The 21290-nt window shown below is 45.9% G+C and overlaps 1 protein-coding gene across 1 annotated transcript in view; it reads right to left on the bottom strand.

The window, feature by feature from the left end:
• Positions 1 to 21290, bottom strand: part of GALNT8 (polypeptide N-acetylgalactosaminyltransferase 8) — a gene marked incomplete at both ends in the record, with an annotated part of 43903 nt that overhangs the window by 12526 nt on the left and 10087 nt on the right. Inside the window, 1 exon segment of the mRNA XM_082665220.1 lies at positions 20962 to 21130. Coding sequence (XP_082521346.1) covers positions 20962 to 21130 — 169 coding nt within the window.

The following is a 21290-nucleotide window of genomic DNA, read 5'->3' as shown; positions in this document are numbered from 1 at the left end:
TTGTCAAGGGAAGGGGCAAAGTGACGTTTCGGAAACAGGAAAGGGAAGTCGTGACTTCTTTTTTTCTGGGGTGGGAGGGGCACTGCGTGGCATGTGGGATCTTAGTTCCCTGACCAGGGATCGAATCCACGGCTCCCGCAGTAGAAGCGCAGAGTCGTAATCACTGGACCACCAGGGAAGTCCCGGGAAGTTGCAATTTCTGATACCTTCCATGTGTCCTGATTCTATTCTCACCTGGGGAAATGGCAAACCACGGGAGCATCCTGGGTTCCCTTAGAGCCCCGGGCAGATTGGGGCCGAGCATTTGGGACTTGCGCCACGAATTGTAGAGAGAAATCAAGAGGACTGTGGAGTAATTTACAAGGTCAGAGAGAAGGCCTCTGACATTCTGACTGCAGCCCCCATACCTAACTGGGTGGCTGGTACATAACACACACTCAATGTTTGTTGAATAAGTGAAAAAAATAAATGATCTCCGTACAACTGCCCTGATGTCAAGTTCCTAACATATTAGGAAGTGGGCAGCCTGTTCCCCATCCAGATGCCTCTGATCTTCTGAGGAAGGGGAGACGCACCACAAGGGCGGGGCTCCTTTGCCCACTGGTAGAGCACAACCTCGAGGGAGGTGCTGTGGAAGGAGCACAGGCCAGGTGCCACTCCCCAGCTGTGTGACCCTGGGTGCATTTCCCAACCTCTCTGAGCCTCGGGGTTCTCATTTTTTAAAATGAAGCTAAAATGTCTCTCGGTCCCAAATGAACGTGAAGAAGTTTGGGATACTTTTCATCTAGTAGAATCTTAATAACTATAGTTCCTTTCACTTTACCTTGGGTTGGCACAACTCCAGGGATAAAATTCTGCCATAAAAATCTAGAGCCCTAGGTTTCTTACTCTTCCTTCCACCTCCTTGCCCTTGCAATCTGGGTACCTGACAGCCCAGGCATGAAGATTCACTTTGGGTTGAGGCTGTACATTGGATTTATATCCCATCTCTCCCACTGCAGGCAAGTTACTTAACTAATACCGACTGCCAATTCCTCATCTACGAAAAGGGAGTCCTGACAGTACCTCTGTCTTCATGAATTGGCAGGTTGTACCCCGTATGGGGCAGCCTGCACTCCATACCCTGCACCGTGCACCCTGGCGCAGCTGCTCCACAAATAATGAGCAAGGGGCGTCTTTTTTTGATTTGTGCAAAAGTTCTCTATGGGCTAAAGCTGGCCCTGAGCAGTATAAAGATTAAATGAGATATAGCAAGAATGTCACTCACGCTTTTTCATCATAGGAGGAAGCTTTAAAAATATATCCCCAATCTGATTACTTTTTCTCACTGCTTGAGAGCTCTAGAAGTCTCTCTGTTGGTCTCCTGCCAGTGATGTGCTGGAGCTCATACTGACCCACAAGAGCCGACCGCTAGCAACCCAAGTGTCCATCAACAGAGGAATGGAGAAAGAAGATGCGGTACATATACACAATGGAGTACTACTCAGCCATTAAAAAGAATGAAAGAATGCCATTTGCAGGAACATGGGTGCACCTAGAGATGATCATACTAAGTGAAGTAAGTCAGAGAGAGAAAGACAAATATCATATGATATCACTTATATGTGGAATCTCAAAAACAGCACAAATCGGGCTTCCCTGGTGGCGCAGTGGTTGAGAGTCCGCCTGCCGATGCAGGGGACACGGGTTCGTGCCCCGGTCCGGGAAGATCCCACATGCCGCAGAGCGGCTGGGCCCGTGAGCCATGGCCGCTGAGCCTGCGCGTCCGGAGCCTGTGCTCCGCAACGGGAGAGGCCACAGCAGTGAGAGGCCCGCGTACCGCAAAGAAAAAAAAAAAAAACAGCACAAATGAACTTATTTACAAAACAGAAACAGATTCACAGACATAGAAAACAATCTTAAGGTTACCAGAGCTTCTAGCACTTTCCTCCCACTCTCTGCCCTCTCCCCACTTCTTCCTCTCACTCCCTAGTCATCTTGCCTCTGCTTCTGGGGGTCACCCACAGATGACTCCCCATGTTTGCCTAGACTCTTACCTCTCACAAGGTGTTTCCAGTTTGCCTGACGAACCCTAATGGAAACCCGTGTAGCAGCCAAGCAGTCAGCATCATATTTCTAACACGAGGACCTGCTCCTGAAATTCTTACTTGAGCCGCTGCAGGTCCCGCAGCTCGTCAATGGTGGCACCATGACTAGGACCCAGGTCTTTGGCCTCCAAATGGGGGCAAACCTCATGAAAAAGGCTTTCCATTTGCGTTTGCACGAGGACAGCTTTATCATGCTGTCTGGGACGCCTTCCCCAAATTTCCAGTCATCTCCTTGATCAAACTAAGCATTTTTCACAGCAGCAGTTAACTTTGACAAACGATTGCTAATGAGCTGGACACTGTAGGGGTTTTACATACATTATCCTTTTAATCCTCACCATTCTCTGAAGCTCAGAGAGGTTAACAAACTTCTCCAATTCACCAAATGGACAAACGGTGGAGTTGGAATTCAAACCCAGGTTTTTAACAACACACATTGCAGCCCTCTTCCTGAAGGAGATCCACCATAAGGAAAAGCAAAATAATCAAACAGAAGGGCAGTCAGAGCTCTTCTCCATCCAGTGTCTTCACTGATCAACTCTGAATGGTCCGCATCCCTCTCCTTCCTGGAACAGGGACCCTAGAGGCTCTAGGACCGGGATCCTGAGTCCTGGGTTCTCCGTACTCATCGCCAGGCTCCTTCTCTGACTCCTGGGCCAAGCTTTAACCTCCTCTCTGCCCACTCAGCCCCAGACCAGCCCCCTCTTCATGTTCACATCCTCACTCCGAAGCAGAAGCAGCCTACAGCCCTCCCTCCTGCAAGCAGACCAAGAATAGCTCGTGGCTGGATAAAAGCTCCGAGTCCTGAGCCACAAGCTTGATTCCTCCTTCACTTGTCACGTCCTTTCTTTCAAATGACCCCCGTTCATCGCTCTCTGCCGCCTACCCCTCAGCCCTCACGCACACGGCGCACCAGCTCTCTTTGGATGACTTTTTCTTGGGGATTATCAGCGAGGGACTTGCTTCCCAAGCCACTCTTAGAGACCCCTCCCAGCCAGCCCCCAGCTTTCAGATCGCAGAGTTCATTACCGAGCCCACTGCAGCTCTCAAAATCTGGACACTTAATGGAGATGGATCTGTCCCCCGGGCTGGCTCTGTTAGCAGCATGTTCACTAAAGAGTTTCTTCTTGTTGTTTTTTCCAAGGTAGGGCTTGAACTGAGAGAAAGGGAGAAGAAATAATCTTCTTATTATGTCTTAAAAAAATAAATACTTGCTCTAATAAAATCACCAGCCCTGAAATATGCAGGCAGGGAGATGGAATGTCTTCCATTCCTAATTAAGTTCCCATAATGAGGAAGGGGCAGAGCAGGACAGCGGATTGGAAAGGCATCAGGGCCCTAACACTTGGAAGAAACACTGTCTCGCTTCATCACAAGACGTTTCCATGAGCAGTCTCTCTCTTCTCTGTTCAAGTGATTTGCATACTCCCTTACACAAGCGTCTGAATTAATCTGGACCTTTCTCCTAGGCCAAAAGGCATTTAATTCTCCTTTTGATGACCTAGGTTGCCTTATTTATTCTTCTAAATTATCTTGTCCAACTTAACCCACCCCTCTCCTACTTATCGCTCCTGAGTCAGCTCCTATGAGCCCTCCGTGAGGGGAATCAGTGTGTTTAGTGAGTTTAAGGAGTGGGGGAGGGGGGCAAGTAATCGGAAAAGAAGCAGCAAAGGAAGATGAGGAAGGCCAGGGACTCTGCTTCTATCAGATCAGACAGGAAGCAGCACCTCCTGGCAGAAAAGCTGCTCTGTCCTAAGTGTGCCGGGGCTAAGGCACTATTTTCTTTTGAAGTGTGTTTTGCTGCTGCTAATGGACTGGTTCTTACTGAATCTTGTTTCCTGATAGATTTAAAGAGACCATGAAGGAGGCGTGCTGTCACAAGCCACAATTCACCTTTCCTTCCTGGAGTGTTTGCTGTTTTCTGAGGCACTCTCTCCAAGGCTCAAAAGCCCACATTCAGCCCTCACATGTATGAGGCACTGCTCTAATTTAACTTTCGAAACTGTTTTATCCTTAGAGTCAGATAGTTGGGGAAAGACTGACCAGGTGTGCAGTGAACCATCTCCTTTTCATCCTGGGCACGCAGCTGGACTACATTTCCCAGCTTCCCTTGCAACTAAGTGGATGCAGCACCACGTGACCACATTCAGCCCAGTGGAATGTGGGCAGAAGGGATGTGGGTCCCTTCCCGGGCTGGCTCATAGAACTATGCAAACCTGAACACTCTCTCTCCTTTCCCCATCTTTTGACCAGCTAAGGAGGATGCCGAGGACTGCAGGGTGGAGGGGGTTGAGGGAGCCATAAGTTGGAGGGATTTTGAGTCCCTGAGTCACAAAGTGGAGCAGAGCTAAGCAGAGCACCTGCATTGCTGTTCTATGAATAAGACATAAACTTTTATACTGTTAATCTAACTAAAATGTTGGATACAGCAGTTAGCCTACACTGGCTAGTACATCCCCCATTCTGCAGACTGTGGATTTGAATTATGACTGAATTTCTGTGTCTTCCTCAAGTTCTAATGCTATTCAGTGGCACAGCTGGGATTCACAGGCAGATTTTCTGGCTAAAACCAGTGCTTTTGCTGCTGTTCCACAGCTGCTTCATCATCGCTCTGCCACTACTTTCAGAGAAGCAACAAATCTGCTGAGAGAGGCGATCATCTCGTGCAGATGCACTTACAGCTCATTGATGCTGTCCTAATTAGGATCGTAATGAAGATGACTCTGGGGGAAAAAGAAACGGAAAGCAGGGAAGTAATCAGAGCCACGTCCTGGGCATAATATGTGGAGAGATTCTGCAAAGTCACCTTTGAGGACCTCAAAACAGCCTTAGCAACAGCAGGCACCAGGGTTAGCCCAGGGAGGTTGGCAACAAGGGTATTATACGGCTGCAGTGTGCTCATTTGAGAAAAAGGTAGACCATGTGTATTCCCTGGCAGGAAGGAAGCCCCAGGCACGCAAGGAAGAATCCCTGGAATGTCACCATGCATGTGGCCGGCACATCAGCACCATGGCTCCTCTGTTTGAAATCCTTCAGTGGCTTACTTGTGGCTACAACATAGAGTCCAGCACCTTAACTGCACCCACGGTCCACCACGATCTGCCCATTCTCACCTATCCAGCCTCAACTCCCTTCCTTAAGGACAGCACAGGCAGAGTGTGGGCAAGCACCTTATGCTCCAGCAATTAGACTATTCTTAACTCCCATGCCTTCCAGGTCTTTGCAAACGCGGTTCGTTCTGCATGGTCCCCCAGTCCCAGCCGCAGCCCCCTTAAAGCTCAGGCCAGGTGTCCTCTCTTTCTCCAGCCTGGGGTGATGCCCCTGCTCTGTACCCCACAGCCCCCCTTTGCACACCCACATTACAGGGCTTGTCAGATTGCTGTGCAGTTGCTCACTCCTGTCTCCTACCAGGCCGTGCATTGGGCACCCCTGATCTCCCAGCTCCCTGCAGAGCACATGGAACACAGTAAGAGCACAAATGCAAGGTGAGTGCAGGGGTGGATGGCTGAATAAACAGGATCCTTAAATAAATTTCCTTGGCCCCATAGTAGATAGAACCCTGCATAGTAGATAGGACCCCTGCAAAGGTGTCCACATCTTAATCCCTGTAAACTGTCACTACGATATGTTACACGGCAAAGTGGAGTTAAGTGTGCTGATCAACTGACTTCAAGAAAGATGATTCTGGAGTGTCCAGAGGGGCCCAATGTCATCACAACGTCCTTTAAAGATGGCAGAACAGTCAGTGGTGCAGTGACACAATGTGAGAAAGATTTGATCAGCCACCACTGACTTTGAAGGTGGAAGAAGCCACAAGCCCAGGAGTGCAGGCAGCCTCTAGAAGATGGAAAAGACAAAAACAAAACAAACAAACAGAAAAGAAGGGATGTACCCCTAGGACTTCCAGAGAGGAACACAGCCCTGCTCACACCTTGATTTTAGCCCAGGGAGACCCATTTCAGACTTCTGGCCTCCAAAACTGTGAGATAATACATTTATGTTGTTTTCAGCCACGTTTGTGCTAATTTGTTGCACAAACTAGAGAAAACAAACACAGACACTTTTAAACTGCATGCAAAGTTCCAAAAGAGAAAACAGCTATTCATCCATCCACGTTATTTGAGCATCTGCTATGCACAAAGAACTGTGCTAAGATCTAGAGGGGTGCAGAGCTGAATTGGAACAAATCTTACCCGTTCGGGGAATGTGGGTGTGGGGAGGAGTGGAGTGGGTCTTGACCTGCCACTGAAAGACACCTGAAAGCATGGAAAGAGGAAAGGAGCCGAAAGTGGGAAGGAAATATCCCAGACCTGGATCTGAGACCAGATCTCTCCTTGCCCAACAAAAGCAAATGTGCAGACGGGGTCACTGCAAGAGAAGGGGCTTTGAAGGCAGCCATGTAATGGGAGCTCTGCAGCATGCTGTCTGGGAACACATATGTAACTCACATGTAGTTTCCTACTTATGGGAAATAGCTGTCCTTGGTGACAGCCCTGTGGAAGATAAGGGAATGAAAATCACAGAATGCCAAAGCCACAAATCACTCTTGTCCAGTTCCTTCAGTTAACAGGTGAAATAACCAAGGCTCAAAGGGGGAAACACCACCTTCATCCCAAAGAGTTCCTAGACTCTGGCCGAACAGGTGTAATCCTCCTCTCATGGATGTTTCCTCAGCCCTGGGTTCAGATCTCTATGGCACTAATCATTACAGGTGTTATAGTGTGTATGTGGCTGCCACATCCCATTGTCCTGTCTATGTCTTGAAGGCAGGGTCTAAGTCATATGCATTATTTTATTCCCCTTATCAGTGACTAAACATAGTAATCGAAAAATAAATGTCTGTTGAATGACTTCATGTAAGATCCCGACAGGGAAAATCAGATAAGCAGAGACTTCCCAAATCAAGTGACCAGAGATAGAAAGACATTGGTAGCAACGTTCTTTGATAAATACGTATCACTTTTGAGTCTAAAGGAAAGTTGTATTTTAACAAAAGTGATTCAAATTCATGTTTTCTGTTTGTTTCAAAGCCTATATTTTTCGGGCTTCCCTGGTGGCGCAGTGGTTGAGAGTCCGCCTGCCGATGCAGGGGACGCGGGTTCGTGCCCCGGTCCGGGAAGATCCCACATGCCGCGGAGCGGCTGGGCCCGTGAGCCATGGCCGCTGAGCCTGCGCGTCCGGGGCCTGTGCTCCGCAACGGGAAAAGCCACAGCAGTGAGAGGCTCGCGTACCGCAAAGAAAAAAAAAAAAACAAAGCCTATATTTTTCTATCCTGCTGCCCTCTTGGAAATGCAAGCTGTAGTCCTCGTCCAGTCACTTACTGGTTGTGTGACCTTGAACTGGTAAATTAACCTCTGAGAGCCTCAGTTTCTGCCTTTGTAAAGTGTGGATAATGATGCTTATCTGTTCAAGTTGTTTGGAGGATGACGAATGGCAGTTGCACAGCCCCCAGTGCCCAACGCCTAGTAGATGCTCAATAAATGTCATCTCTAAGGGGCATCCTCCAAAGTGGGGAATCCCTTTGTACTCAGCTGGGAGGCACTGACCCCATCATTACAAACCAGCCCCAGCCCTGTGGGCTCCCTCCCACCACACCTGGGAGAACAGAACTCTTTTTTCTAACACACCTCCCTCTGCCTTCTTCCTTCTTCCTTCTCGGTGGGCTGGTCAGCTGAGGAAGTGCTCTGTTCCACCTAAAACGTGCCCAAAAGAGACTCACCCACACCATCGTTCCAGAGTCATCTTCTAAAGCCTGTACTAGAAACTTCTGTCTTTCAGCAGATAACTCCTCTATATCCAGAAATAATGAAAAATGCTGGATTTTTTGGGTAAAATATTAAATTTAAAAAATCAAGCTACAACCGTATATAAAATAAGGTCCTAATTTTATAAAGTGTATAAACATATTCAGACACATAGATTCAAAGAAAAAAGATGAGAAGGAAATAAGGAGAAATCTATAATTATTACTCCAAAGTGGTAAGCTGATGCAGGCTTTTGTATTTGTTTATTTGTTTGGCTTTGCCTTTATGTGTTTTGGAAATTTTTACAATGAAAAATAAAACTTGAGTATTATTTATTCATTTGTTTCTCTATGCATTCCTGAGGGAGAAGGCAGGATAAAGGACGTTTCTGTGGGTTGCTGTGTTCCTCGCAGGTCTACACTGTTTCTCCCCCAGGGTGGGCCCCCATCTCTCCTTTGCCCTTTCATGCCGTCCAGGCAAATTCATTTTTGGCATTTTTGCTCCCAGTTCCACGTCTCTGTTCATTTGCCATCACAACCCTGGGACCATGTCAGGCTCTGGAGCAGAAAGAGTCCCCCTCTCCTCACTCGCCTCCTCCAATCCCACCTTCCTCGGGAGGCCTCCTGAGCCTGAGGCAGACCTGAGAGCCTCCCCCACCCCCCGCCCACCCTGTTAGCCCTGCCCCAATCCACGTGGGCCTGCTTCCCTTTCTGCTCCAACTATATTGATTCAACCAAGTGTCAGAGAAGTAGAAGTTAGGACAGAAGGTGGGAAGGGTGGGGGAAATGGATGAAAACCATAAAATCCCAAAAAAGCATGATTAAGTTTGCATAACCCTAGTGAATCCAGGCCACACAACTGGCAGCTACAGTCTCAAAAAGACACAACCAAAAGGGATTCAAATGGTCCTTTTTCTCTGACCCCTAGCAGGAGACAGGAGAACGTGCATCCAAAACAGAGGAAACAGGTGCTTCCCCTTCCATGTGGACACGTGCTCTCCAAAGAAAAGCACTGCATTACAAGGTCCCTTCCAGACAGAGAAAAGAAACACCCAGTCTCAGGGTAAGCAGAGCCCTGTCCCAGAGCCATCCCTGCAGGGACCTTATTTACCTTGGCTTTTCTGTCCTCTAACTCACAGACTTACTTAATTAAGCTCTCTCTCTCTCTGACTATGAGTCTCTTTGTTATTATTCAATGTATTTAACTAAAATAAAACCAAAACAGTTCATCCATTTCTCCCACCCCCCCCAACCCCCTGCCTCTGACAACCACCAATTTGTACCTATGAGCCTAGTTTTGTATGTATTTATATATGTATATTATATAAATACATATAATATACATACATATATGGATTCTACATATGAGAGATCATACACTATTTGCCTTTCTCTGTCTGACTTACTTCCCATAGCATAATGCCCTAGAAGTCCATCCATGTTGTCACAAATGGCAGGATTTTATTCTTTTTTACGACTGAATAATATTCCACCACATGTATGCACACACACACACACACACACACACACACCTTATTAGAGATATATATATATATGGAATTTATCCATTTCTTCTAGGTTGTCCAATTTGTCAGCATATAATTTTTCATAGTAGCCTCTTATGAACCTTTGCATTTCTGTGGTATCAGTTATAAAATCTCCTTTTTCAGGGCTTCCCTGCTGGCGCAGTGGTTGAGAGTCCACCTGCCGATGCAGGGGACACGGGTTCGTGCCCCGGTCCGGGAAGATCCCACATGCCACGGAGCAGCTAGGCCCGTGAGCCATGGCCGCTGAGCCTGCGCGTCCGGAGCCTGTGCTCCACAATGGGAGAGGCCACAACAGTGAGAGGCCCACATACCTCAAAAAAAAAAAAAAAAAAAAAACTCCTTTTTCATCTCTGATTTTATTTATTTGAGTCTTCTCTCTTTTTTTCTTGGTCAGTCTAGCTGAAGGTTTGTCAATTTTGATCTTTTCAAAGAAGCAGCTCTTAGTTTCTTTGATCTTTTCCATTATCTTTTTAGTCTCTTTAGTTTCTTTGATCTTTTCTATTATCGTTTTAGTCTCTGATTCATTTATTTCTGCCCTAATCTTTGTTATTTCCTGCCTTCTACTAATTTTGGGCTTTGTTTGTTCTTCTTTTTCTAGTTCCTTGAGGTGTAAAGTTAGGTTGTTTGAGACATTTCTTGTTTCTTGAGGTAGATATTTATCACTATGAGCTTCTCTCTTAGAACTGTTTTTGCTGCATCCCGTAAATTTTGGTATGTTATATTTCCATTTTCATTTGTCTCAAGGTATTTTTTTATTTCTCTTTTGATTTCTCCTTTGAACAATTGCTTGTTCAGTAGCATGTTGTTTAATCTCCACACGTTTGTGAATTTTCCAGTTGACTTTGTGTGATTAATTTCTAGTTTCATACTGTTGTCAGAAAAGATGTTTGATATATTTTTAATCCTCTTAAGTTGATTAAGACTTGCTTTGTGAACTAACATATGATCTATCTCAGAAAATGTTCTGTCACGTGAGAAGAATATGTATTCTGTTGCTTTTGGATGGAATATTCTGTAAATATCTGTTAAGTCCATCTGGTCTGATGTGTCCTTTAAGGCTGATGTTTCCTTATCAATTTTCTGTTTTGGTGATCTATCAGTTGATGTAAGTTGGGTGTTAAAATCCCCTACTATTATTGTATTGTTGTCTATTTCTCCCTTTAGATCTGATATTTGTTTTTTATATTTAGGTGCCTCTATGTTGGGTGCATAAATATTTACAAATATTATATCTTCATGTTGGATTGACCCTTTTGTTATTATGTAATGCCCTTTCTTTGTCTCTTATTACAGTCTTTGTTTTAAAGTCTATTTTGTCTGATGTAAGTATAGCTACTCCAGCTTTCTTTTGGTTTCCATCTGATGTTGTCCCATAAGTCCCTTAAGCTATTTTCTCTTTTTTTCATTCTTTTTTTCTTTTCGCCGCTCTGATTGGGTGAGTTCCACTGTCTTGTCTTCAAGTCCACTGATCCTTTCTTCTGCTTCATCTAGTCTGCTTTTGCACCCCTATAGGGTATTTATTCAGTTTAGTTATTGAGTTCTTCAACTCTGTGACTTCTATTTGGTACTTTTGTATATCTTCAGTCTCTTTGTTGAAGTTCTCACTGTGTTCATCCATTCTTCTCCCCAGTTCAGGGAGAATATTCATGACCATTACTTTGAACTCTTTATCAGATAAATTACTTATCTCCATTTCATTAAGGTTTCTTTTCCCTCTGAGGTTTTATCTTGTCCTTTCATTTGGAACACATTCCTCTGTTTCTTTGTTTTGCTTCCTCTGTGTTGGTTTCTATACAGTAGGTGAAACAACCACCCCTTCCAGTCTTGAAGGAGTGGTTTCATGTAAGAGATGAACATTTTCCTTCAACCCTGCCTCAACTCCTGGTTGTCTTTTAAGCCTCTGTGCTTGGCCAAGCAGCCTGTTATATTTTTAATAGCTCCCAGTAGTTGAGGGTGTGCCAAGACCTGTGAGTGTCCCAAAGGGGAGGATCTCAGTCACCACCTAGATCCAGGCTAACTGGAAACCAGACCCTCAGGCATCAGCTTTTAAACATATGCAAATACACACAGTCTTCTGGGACCACAAGCATAAGCCTCACTGTCCAGCAGGTCCAGGTGGTCTGGAGGTGTCCCCTGTGCGGCAGTCACAGATATCAGGGCTCAAGATGAGCGTATAAACTCTCTTCTGGGTGATACCTGTGAGCTGCAGCAAAGCAGAGGAAGAGAGCCAGGACGGCACCCACAGCCTACATTCCTTGAGAGCGGTTCCACAGGCCTCTAAATGTGTCAGACCTGAAAACTGCCTTTCAGGCCAAAGGACACGCAAATAGTCCTTCTTCACAGAAAGACTGGGGTGTGTGCCTCAGTCCACAGCCTGAGTACCCTGGGGGTGGTAGCCTGCTGAGAATCATCTCTTCAACCACCACAGTCCCATGGGACTCAGGAACGCAAGCCCCCTGACCACGAGAGCCAGGTGGTCTAGGGGCAGACCCTGGGTGGCTACTGCAACATCCGAGATTCCAGGCACAGAAACCAGGGTGCTGGGTGCATGCAAAGCTCCCCGCAGGAGACACTGGCCTCTGGAGCACAGCAGAGGATGAGTGCAAAGACAACGTCACCCTCCGAGGTCTCAGGAAAGGTTGACAGTCAGCCCTTAGCTGTATGTTTAATCAGAAGGCTGCTCCTCTGGCTGTAGTTATAATAATCAGCTGATAGGCCTCCAAGCTCCAAGGGGCCTGTTGCCTCTTGCTGTGCTCTGGGGGTGGCAGCCGTTTAAGAACTCTTTCTCTGTCGGTCACCGTCCTGGGGGACCCAAGAGTGGAAGCCCCACTGGCCGCCAGGTCGTGTGGAGGAGGGCCCTGGCATCAGTCACAAAAATCAGGGTGCCGGCCTGGGTTGTGAGCTCCCTTCTGGTGACACCGATTATTACAGTCCCTTGGCCTCCAGGGCCAGGTGATCAAGAGGTGTGCCCCAGGCAGCAGCCACAAAAATTGGGGCATGGACGTGTGCAAAAGCATCCATCCTAGAGACACTGATGTTCGGGGAGCCCAGCAAAGGGAGCGAGGAAGACCGCACCCACCCATCTGCATCTTGGGGAGCGTTCCAGCAGACTCCTAGACGCAATGCTAAATTAGGTGCCGGCCCCTCCAGCCAATGCTTTAATATAAGCAGGGGAGTGTTCTTCCTTTAAGTCTGGAGGCAATGGGCTCCTCTGAGCTGGGCCCTGGGATGGGCAAGTCTAAGTGTGGGAGTCCTTTAAGAGCCAGTTCACAGATTGTTAGTCTTGTGGGTGTCAGGACCCAAGACCCGTGGGTTTTCAAAGCCAGAGGTTTTGGGGGGTTCATGCGTTCCACATGTCAGGATGCCTGATGTGGGGTCAAAACCCCTCATTCCTCAGGGAGGAACTCTGGGTTCCGAGTTCCCTCCCGGCTGTGAGATGCACACCAGGGGTAGGGTTTGTGCGAGATTGTGTCCCAGCCTCTCCTACCTGCCTCGATGTGGTTTTCTTGTTTTCCCAATGTGACGTTATCACTCAACCAGCCTTTAGGATTTTTAAAAGGAAATGGTTCCACGTGTACCTAGACTCAGTGTATTCATGGGAGGAGGGGAGTTCAGCATCTTCCGGCATCGCCATCTTGAACCAGTCACGCAAGGACTTCTAATACACTGGTTTCTTTTATTCCAGCTGTGGCTTCAGAGCTGACTTGCATCCCCTGTCTAGAGGTCATTTATAATCACAAATATCAGAAGTGATGACAAAGTTGAAGGTATTACTTATTAGAACACGAGTACAAGAGAATGCCTGACTCAGTCTAAAGTTTTCTCAAGTTGAAGGTATTACTTATTAGAACACGAGTACAAGCGAATGCCTGATTCAGCCTAAAGTTTTCTCTTATTAAACTTGGGTTATTTGTCTCTCTTCTTGCTGCTATTTCAGGGGAAAGCACTGCCAGGTCGAGTTTTTCCGTATTTGACTCAAAGGGATTTGACGGTGGAAGTTGATCCTTGTTTTCACACTGGTGCCAACAGTTGGCCTAGTGTAAGTGTTCACAGCCAGATTTTCAAATTCCAGTAACCAAGAGCCCGTAATGAAAAGACTCTTACAAATCTCTCTCTCTGAGGCCTCTGGCCAAGAAAAGCAGGAACCTTTGATATCCTCTGGAGCCAGAAGGATCTAAGGATGGAGTGGAGACAGACAAGAGTCCTGGCGAAGAGCTCAACTGGGTACACTTATTCAAAGCCTGTCTGAGACGAAGTCTGTCCCCTGCTGGGCTTGCCAGACCACTCCAGCCTGGGGCCAGGGCAAGCTGGATTTCAGAACAGTTGCCTGTTTATGCTACCACATTGCACTCCGTTAGTGACCGGCCAGTGGGTCTATTTGCCCAAAGAGGCCCGACCCAGCCACAGCCAGCACCACCGCTCCCCCAGGGGCCTTGGCTGTTCCAAGTGGAACCGGTCCTGGACTGCTTTTATTTTTTCAAACCTCTCTGTACATAAGCAGGATGTTTAGAAACCCTCGAGATGGCCAGGGAGCTGCTGTGTTGGCCATCGATTCTCACTTGGAGAGTGGTTCTGATCAGTATCAGTGGACCTGCTTCTGCCATGGCTCTGGATATAGCCCAGGACAGCTGAAACCTCCCTCTCTCTCTAAGAAAACTTGGCTACAGGGAGTTCACACTGGTAGGGGGGAGGTAAAAGAGATGCCTTCACTTTTTAGGGGTGTCTCTTATTACAGCCTTAAGAAATCTTCCCTGATCCCAGAGTGTTCAAGGGAGAAAGGTGAGTCTCATACGTGGGGACATTATTCCCTTTGGAGAGTTCTTCTCAGCCCCCTAAGGGCTGGGGTAGGATCCAAAGAAGAGTCCTCCGTGGAAAACAGCCTGTCTGTGATTAAAGGTCTGTTGGGGGGCTTCCCTGGTGGTGCAGTGGTTGAGAGTCCGCCTGCCGATGCAGGGGACGTGGGTTCGTGCCCCGGTCTGGGAGGATCCCACGTGCCGCGGAGCGGCTGGGCCCGTGAGCCATGGCCGCTGAGCCTGCGCGTCCGGAGCCTGTGCTCCGCAACGGGAGAGGCCCCAACAGTGAGGCCCGCGTACAGCAAAAAAAAAAAAAGGTCTGCTGGGCAAAGTGTTCATGAGTAAAGACCCCCTATTGTTCCCTCTAGACTGAACAGAAAATGCACACGAGCAGGGTTGCCATTGATCAATAGAGCCAGTGCCTGCTCCCCTGGAGCTGAGTTCATCCCAGATGCAAAGGTCCTAACATCTGAGGATGGAGACTGGAAAACCTCAGGCACATTGAGAAAGCCAGAGTCCTCCTGCAGGGAAGGGACTAAGGGCAGAGGCAGCCACACTTAGAGGCCCCTTCTCCTGGCTCTTTCACACATTCCTGCTTGGCCAATCCCCAGGCTCAGCTGCCAACATTTCACTACCTGCCTTTTCCAGAGCTCCCTGAGGGCTACCCAGCACCACGGGGCCTCCTGCAGCAGCTACTGCAGGCAAGACTAGCCCCCTGCCCACCCCGCCACTTCCATCACCCTGCAAGATCTGCTGCCCTGTTAACCCTGCTGGTACCCACACAGCCACATCCGTGCCGCAGGGTCCTCCATCACCCAAATTGGCTGTGCAGTGGCCACCCCTTTTGCCCCCGAGTCAATTCCTTTCTGCCCCTTCAGTCTATCTTCCCTGTTCCCTAAGCCATGATGGGCAACTCCGGAAGTGCAGTGTCCTAGCCCAGTGCAGCAAAGCAAGGCTCGGCAGGTAGCCAGTCCCCAGAGCAGTAGCCCTCCCAGGACCCAGTGTCTGGCTCCAACTGGGGAAGGGAAGCCCTCATGAGAGTGGCAGGACCCATGGCTTAGGAAGCAGAGCATCTGTCCTAGAGCCTCTTCACAGAATCTGTGGCACCTCTGCTGCACCCTCTGCAAATCTGTGCAGAAAGACCCCAGCAGGTGGTGAAGGGGTTCCATGATGGGGTTTGGGGTGGGATTTTTGGAAGAAAGGGGTTCCCCAGATTATGATGCTGGATCTTTGTGCTACTTACAGATTCCTCTTCTTGCCACCGTCGTCGTAACCCATGGTCCTAGAGTTTGACCTTTCCCCCACAGATCAGAGGAAAGTGGGGAAGTACACTTTACTCCACCTTCAGCAGAACTCTCCTGCCCTTGAGAGAAGCTCTTGATTAAAAAGTCACTGGCAACAAATTGTTGAAGATACTTATAATCGTGAGAACCACTGTGCCCCAGCAGGAGCCCTCCACACACTGTGTCTAAGCTGCTGTCCACGCAGCCATAGCTCTCCCGGCCAACCACAGCCCAGGTACACACAGACTTGAGAAGAAAAGACCACTGGGAAACTCGTTTGTCAAAGGCAATTTTAAACGCTTGGCAAATGTGTGACAACATGGATAGACCCGGAGGACATTATGCTAAGTGAGATAAGCCAGACACAGAAGGACATATGATCTCATTTACATATGGAATCTAAAAATAGTCAGATGCATAGAGGCAGAGAATAGAACAGCAGTTACCAGGGTCGGAGAAGGAGGAAATAGGGAAATAATGGTCAAAGGGTATAAAGCTTTAATTATGCAAGATGAATAAGTTCTGGGGATCTACTATACAGTCTAGTGCCTATAGCCTACAATTCTGTATCTTATACTTAAAATTTTCCTAAGAGGAAAAATCTTATGGTGAGTGTGCTAGTAATAATAATAATAATAATCATGGCAAAAGAAAACCTTGGGAGGTAATGGATATCTGTAGCCTTGAAGGTAGTGATGGTTTCCTGGGTTATACTTACGCCAAACTCGTTAAATTGTCCGCATTAATTGTGTACATGTGATTCATACCTCAATGAAGTGGCTTTAAAAATTTTGGCAAAAAAGAAAAAAAGGACAAAGGTTTTATAAGGAAATCCTGAAAGAAACTTGTTTGATTGCTTAATGGAAAACCCAGGGCGATACATTGGGGGAGACCACCCTGTAGGTTCCAGCAAGGTTAAGGTAGTATTCCCAGTAGTTGACCAACAGATACTATCTTTGGGTTTCAGGAACAAAAATTAGAACTCTTGAGAATTTTCAGGAATTCCCCAAATCATAAGTTATTCTTTAAGTGTTTCTAAAATTAATTATACTCTTTACTCATGGATATCTAAAAAGCTGTATAATAAAGAAGAAATATTAAGCTTAGTCATATTTATGAAAACTATAGTCTTAGCAAATATTCAAACACTAGCAAACATTACTGTGTATTATTTAAATAATGTAACATTCAGATCTCCTAGTGAGAGGTTAACAGCGCTAGTCAGAATCATACGCTGAAATTGCTCAAGACATATTTCGCTCCCCAAATTTATTATTTCTTGGAACACCATTCCAAGATTTGTATAAAGTACACAGTGCATAAAAATGTATCAGAAATTAGTAAAATTCATTCATTATTATTTTATTTGCAACAATTACTCACCATTAGAGACAGGCAGGTCACAGACACTTACAACATGGCTATAGCTTATGGATGGCAAACTGGTTAGATCATCACTGCTTTTCTCCTGAGTGTTCCTGTCCTGGTCTCAGAAACTATCACCCTTAGCCTTGGACTCTGTGTGTCAGTGGTTCCTGCACTCACATTCCATTGCACTTCAATGGATTCCTTCAAATCAGTAACATCTCTATGTCACGTATAAAGCTTTAATTCTTGCAGGAGAATTATAGAGGTTTTTCTTGTTTTCCTAACTTTTCAACTGGGTTTTTTCTTGAAATTTGGAAAAACACAGAAATTTCCCAAGCAATGCTGGGAAAGAATTCTCACATGGAAACACTAGTCAAGATGAGCTGCAAGCCTGGTGGGGAAGGCCCACCGGCAGGGCCCCTGGAGAGGAAGTAGAGAGCTTGATGGGGGTTGGAGGCAGAAGCTGGGACTTGGGGGTTACAGCCAGCCTCAGGACAAAGCACCTGTGAAAACTGGAAAACATAAGCCCGTCTTCTGCAATTTAGCCTTGGCTAGAAACTATACTGGAGACAGAAAACACCAGCCTCATTTAGGAGTTAATGAAGAACCTTTAAAGAATGAAGAACATTGACAAGGTACTTGGAAAAGACAAGTCCTGCCCTTACGGTAATGACTTGTCAGAGAAAGCAGGAAAGTATTGGGAATATGGACACAACCTCTTACATCAATTAAAGTGAAAACTACACCTATTTCTTATCTTGTTGTCATAAAGTTGAGTTTCTGCCTAGGGCTTTTTTTAAGAAGGCCAAACACCTTTCTGGTAATATTGAGAGATTTGATTTTTATAGTTCCATGGACAGTAGACTTGAAATCTTGAGACAGGTTTGTTCCTTGAAACTACACTTATCAAAACGTTTGCAGGAAAAAAAAACTGTGTTTTTAAAATTATAACAACTTAAAGTCATGAGAAGTTGATTTATTCACCAATCCTAGTGATAATTTTCACCAGGACATTACTGGCCTAACTCTATTTCACTTAATTCTCTCTAAAAGGACTTTGCAAGTTTCCTTAAAATTAGGAAATTAGCTAAAAGCACATTTCCTATTGTAAAAATGGATTACAAGGAAAATAAAAGGACTCTATAAGAGATTAAATTTAGAACTTCTAGAATCTCAATTTGTTATGACCCAGCCCTCAGCCCTTTAGCTCTTAGGTTTGGCACAAATGAGGAAGGTGCTTGTTCTGAAGAGCATTGGGATGTTCGAGGCTGGTATGTTTAGGTTGGGGCCTGGAGCAAAGGGACCACCAAGCCCAGGATACATGACCACAGCCTCAGGCGCATCTCTCTTGAAAAAAGTGCCAGAATTCAAGAGAAGCGGCGGTGCAAACACGAGAGGTAAGTCGGGACACCTGTCCTGTCTCTTTAATCTCCTTTACTCTGGGGCAGTTCCTCAGTCTGTCTTTTTTTATGACTGACGTTTATGAAGCATAAAGACCATTTATCTTGAAGAATGTCCCGCAGTTTGGGTTTCACTGATATTTCCTCAAGATTATAGATTCAGGTTCTATATTGTGGGCAGGAATACCACAGAAATGATGTACTCTTCTGGGAGCGTCATATCAGGAGGCACATGATATCCATTTTTGCTGTAACTGATGATGTTAATACTGACCATCTTGTTAAGATGGCGTCTGCCCGGTTTCTCCACCACGAAATTATTATTTTCCCTTTGTAGTTAACGAATATCTTTTAGGGAGTTACTTTGATACTCTGTATGTATCCTGTTTCTCATCACCCACTAGTGTTAACATCCATTGATAATTCTTGCCTGAAACAATTTTAAGTATGGGGGTTGCCAAATAAATTTCTAATTCCATAATTTCTCCTACATTTGTTAGCTGGCTTTCTACTATCAGAAAGAGCTTTGCCTTTTCCCCCTTTCATTCATTTATTCGTCCATCTATCTATCCATCCATTTATCCAATCACTCATTGGTATGGACTCAGGGATTCTTATCTTATTCTATGGCTTACAGTCCATATAATAAAATCACTGTTTAGTTTAATGCTCAAGTTGTCTTAGATTTGGCCAGTGGGAGCCCCTGGAACCTGGCTGCTGCAGTCTATGACTTGTTCCCATCATTCTTTGAGAAGTTCTTTATTTCCCAATACGGGAAAATGTCCCAGTCCCCAAGCCCTACAATCAGCTATTTCTCCAGGGAGCCCTAACTCCTTTTACTGGAAAATATTAAGAAACCAAGATCTGGATGCTAGATGCTAAGTGTTCTCGGAGGGTATGTGCATTCAGTTAAAATATCAAAATATAGTTAAGTTCACTTGTTTTTATTTGTACTCCATTTGGGGTTTCCTCTAACCTTATTGATTTTACCGTATGTGTGTTTTGAGCATATGAAATATAACGTGGTTCTAAAAGGCTACAATTATAATTGTAGTTCGAAAAGTGTCACTCCCCTGCCACACCCCTTCTATCCTGTTCCTATAGCCAATCCTTTCTATCCTATTTCCAGCCACCACCACCCATTTGTAATCAATCTCATTAGTTTCTGGTTTATCATGCAGATTAACCAGAAATGAACAGATACATGTATCTTTCCCCCTCATTTCTTACCTAAAAACCCATACTCTAGACTGTTTTTCTTCTTTCACACTGGAAATCACTCCATATCCATTCAAAAAATGGTCCTCGTTCTTTTTTATAGCTGCACCCCATTGGGTGGACCACTCTCTGATGTTTGAGCCTACGGTCTGTTTCCAACATTTTACAATTACAATCAATACTGCAAAGAATTATTTTGTACGTAAGTATTTTCTTGTTTATGGAGCTGTAAATACCTAGAGGTGGAATTACTGGCACAAATAGAAAATGCACATATAGTATTTTTAGCTATTGCCAGATATCCCTCCCGAAAGGACTGTACCAGTTTGCATCCCTACCATCAAAGTATGAGATTGCCTGTTTCCCACAGCCCTGCCAACCAGGATGTGCCGTCATATTTTTTAATTTTCACCAAGTTAACTGAGGACTGATCTCAGTACAGTTTAAATTTGCATTACTCTATGAGCGAGGTTAAACATTTTTTCTTTTGCTTAAGAATATTGTGTCTTTTGCCCGGTTTTCTGTTGGGCACATGCTTTTATTAAAACATGGCTATGAATGTTGGGCAGAAGCTAGAAGTTGTACATTTGCTTAACATTTATCCTCTTCCTTAATTTTTGCACCATAAAATCTTAAATTGTAGTAACGCTTTAGTCCTTGATATGGGCGTGGTCACTGCGAAAATTTTATCAAGCTGTATATTTATGACTTGTATATTTCTTATTTGAAAAACTCTTAGCTGATTTAATTCTGCACTAAATTATCAGTGTCTTGTCTGCCTAATGCTTAAAGGAAGGCTGGTAATTCCCAGAATCATACCCAAGTAACCCTGACGTGAAACTAAGAGGAAAAGGTGACCCTCTGGAGAAAGGACATACTTGAAAGGTGAACCCAACAACACAGCGCACACAGGGTCATCCTACTTCCTCTCCCACCGTGATGCTCGCTCCCACCAGCCCCTAAGACCTTGCCAAAGCTGGCACCCCTAGACAGATCCTCCTAACTCAGCACTTACAGGAAAGGATTTATCCAGTGGGCAGCAGTAAGGACCCCTGGTCTTTAGTATTTACCTACAATCCCTTCTTTGTTTCCCAACAAGTGATGCCTCTCTGTTTCAAGCCTCATTTTCTCCATAATTTTCAGGGATGGTAGAAGGAAACAGTTAATCAAGTCTATTAAATGTTATAAGCTCCTTAGAGAAAGACTTGGAAGGACTTGGATTTTTCCACCATTCTCATGTACTAGGCAGAGTGGGAGTGGTCCGTTAGGTGTGTTCTCTCCTATCCTCAGCCCCTGGAGTCTCTGTTATGGGAGAGATGGGATAATCCGAAGAAAGCTGCTGTGAGGGGATGGATGGAGGGATTTTTTTTTAAGATTACGGGTCGATTTGCTGCACCTTTCAGGACAGTCCTGGCTGAAGTCACAGTGAACACACACACACACACACACACACACCTTCTTTCTCTCCCTCTCCTCCACTTCGAGCAGCACTGGGGGCAGAGCCCATTCCTGTGGCAAGAACCCAGGCTCTCTGAGGATCCCTGGGCGTTGTTTGACCCCCAGTTTCCGACCGTGTACTGGAGCGTCCACACGTGTGTGGTGCAGGTCTGCAGAGCAAACATGTAGCCGCCTGAAGTGTACCTCTTTGTCTCCAGACACCGTTCGGTGGTTCTGTTTAGGACGGCTCTTCCCTGGATGGAAGGAGAAGAACTGAAGGTATTGAAGTGCCCTGGTAGAGCATCATCTCCCTGCTGTGCTCAGAGAAAAGCCCAAGGGCTCCCTCAATCCTCTGCGAGTCATCCAGTGGAGAAACGAAGCCGAGTGCTGAGTTAGATCACCCGGTGCTTTCTC

The sequence above is a fragment of the Grampus griseus genome (assembly GCF_964374135.1).
Source record: "Grampus griseus genome assembly, chromosome: 11".
Taxonomy (NCBI): Eukaryota; Metazoa; Chordata; class Mammalia; order Artiodactyla; family Delphinidae; genus Grampus; species Grampus griseus.
This window is presented reverse-complemented; position numbering and strand designations above follow the sequence as displayed.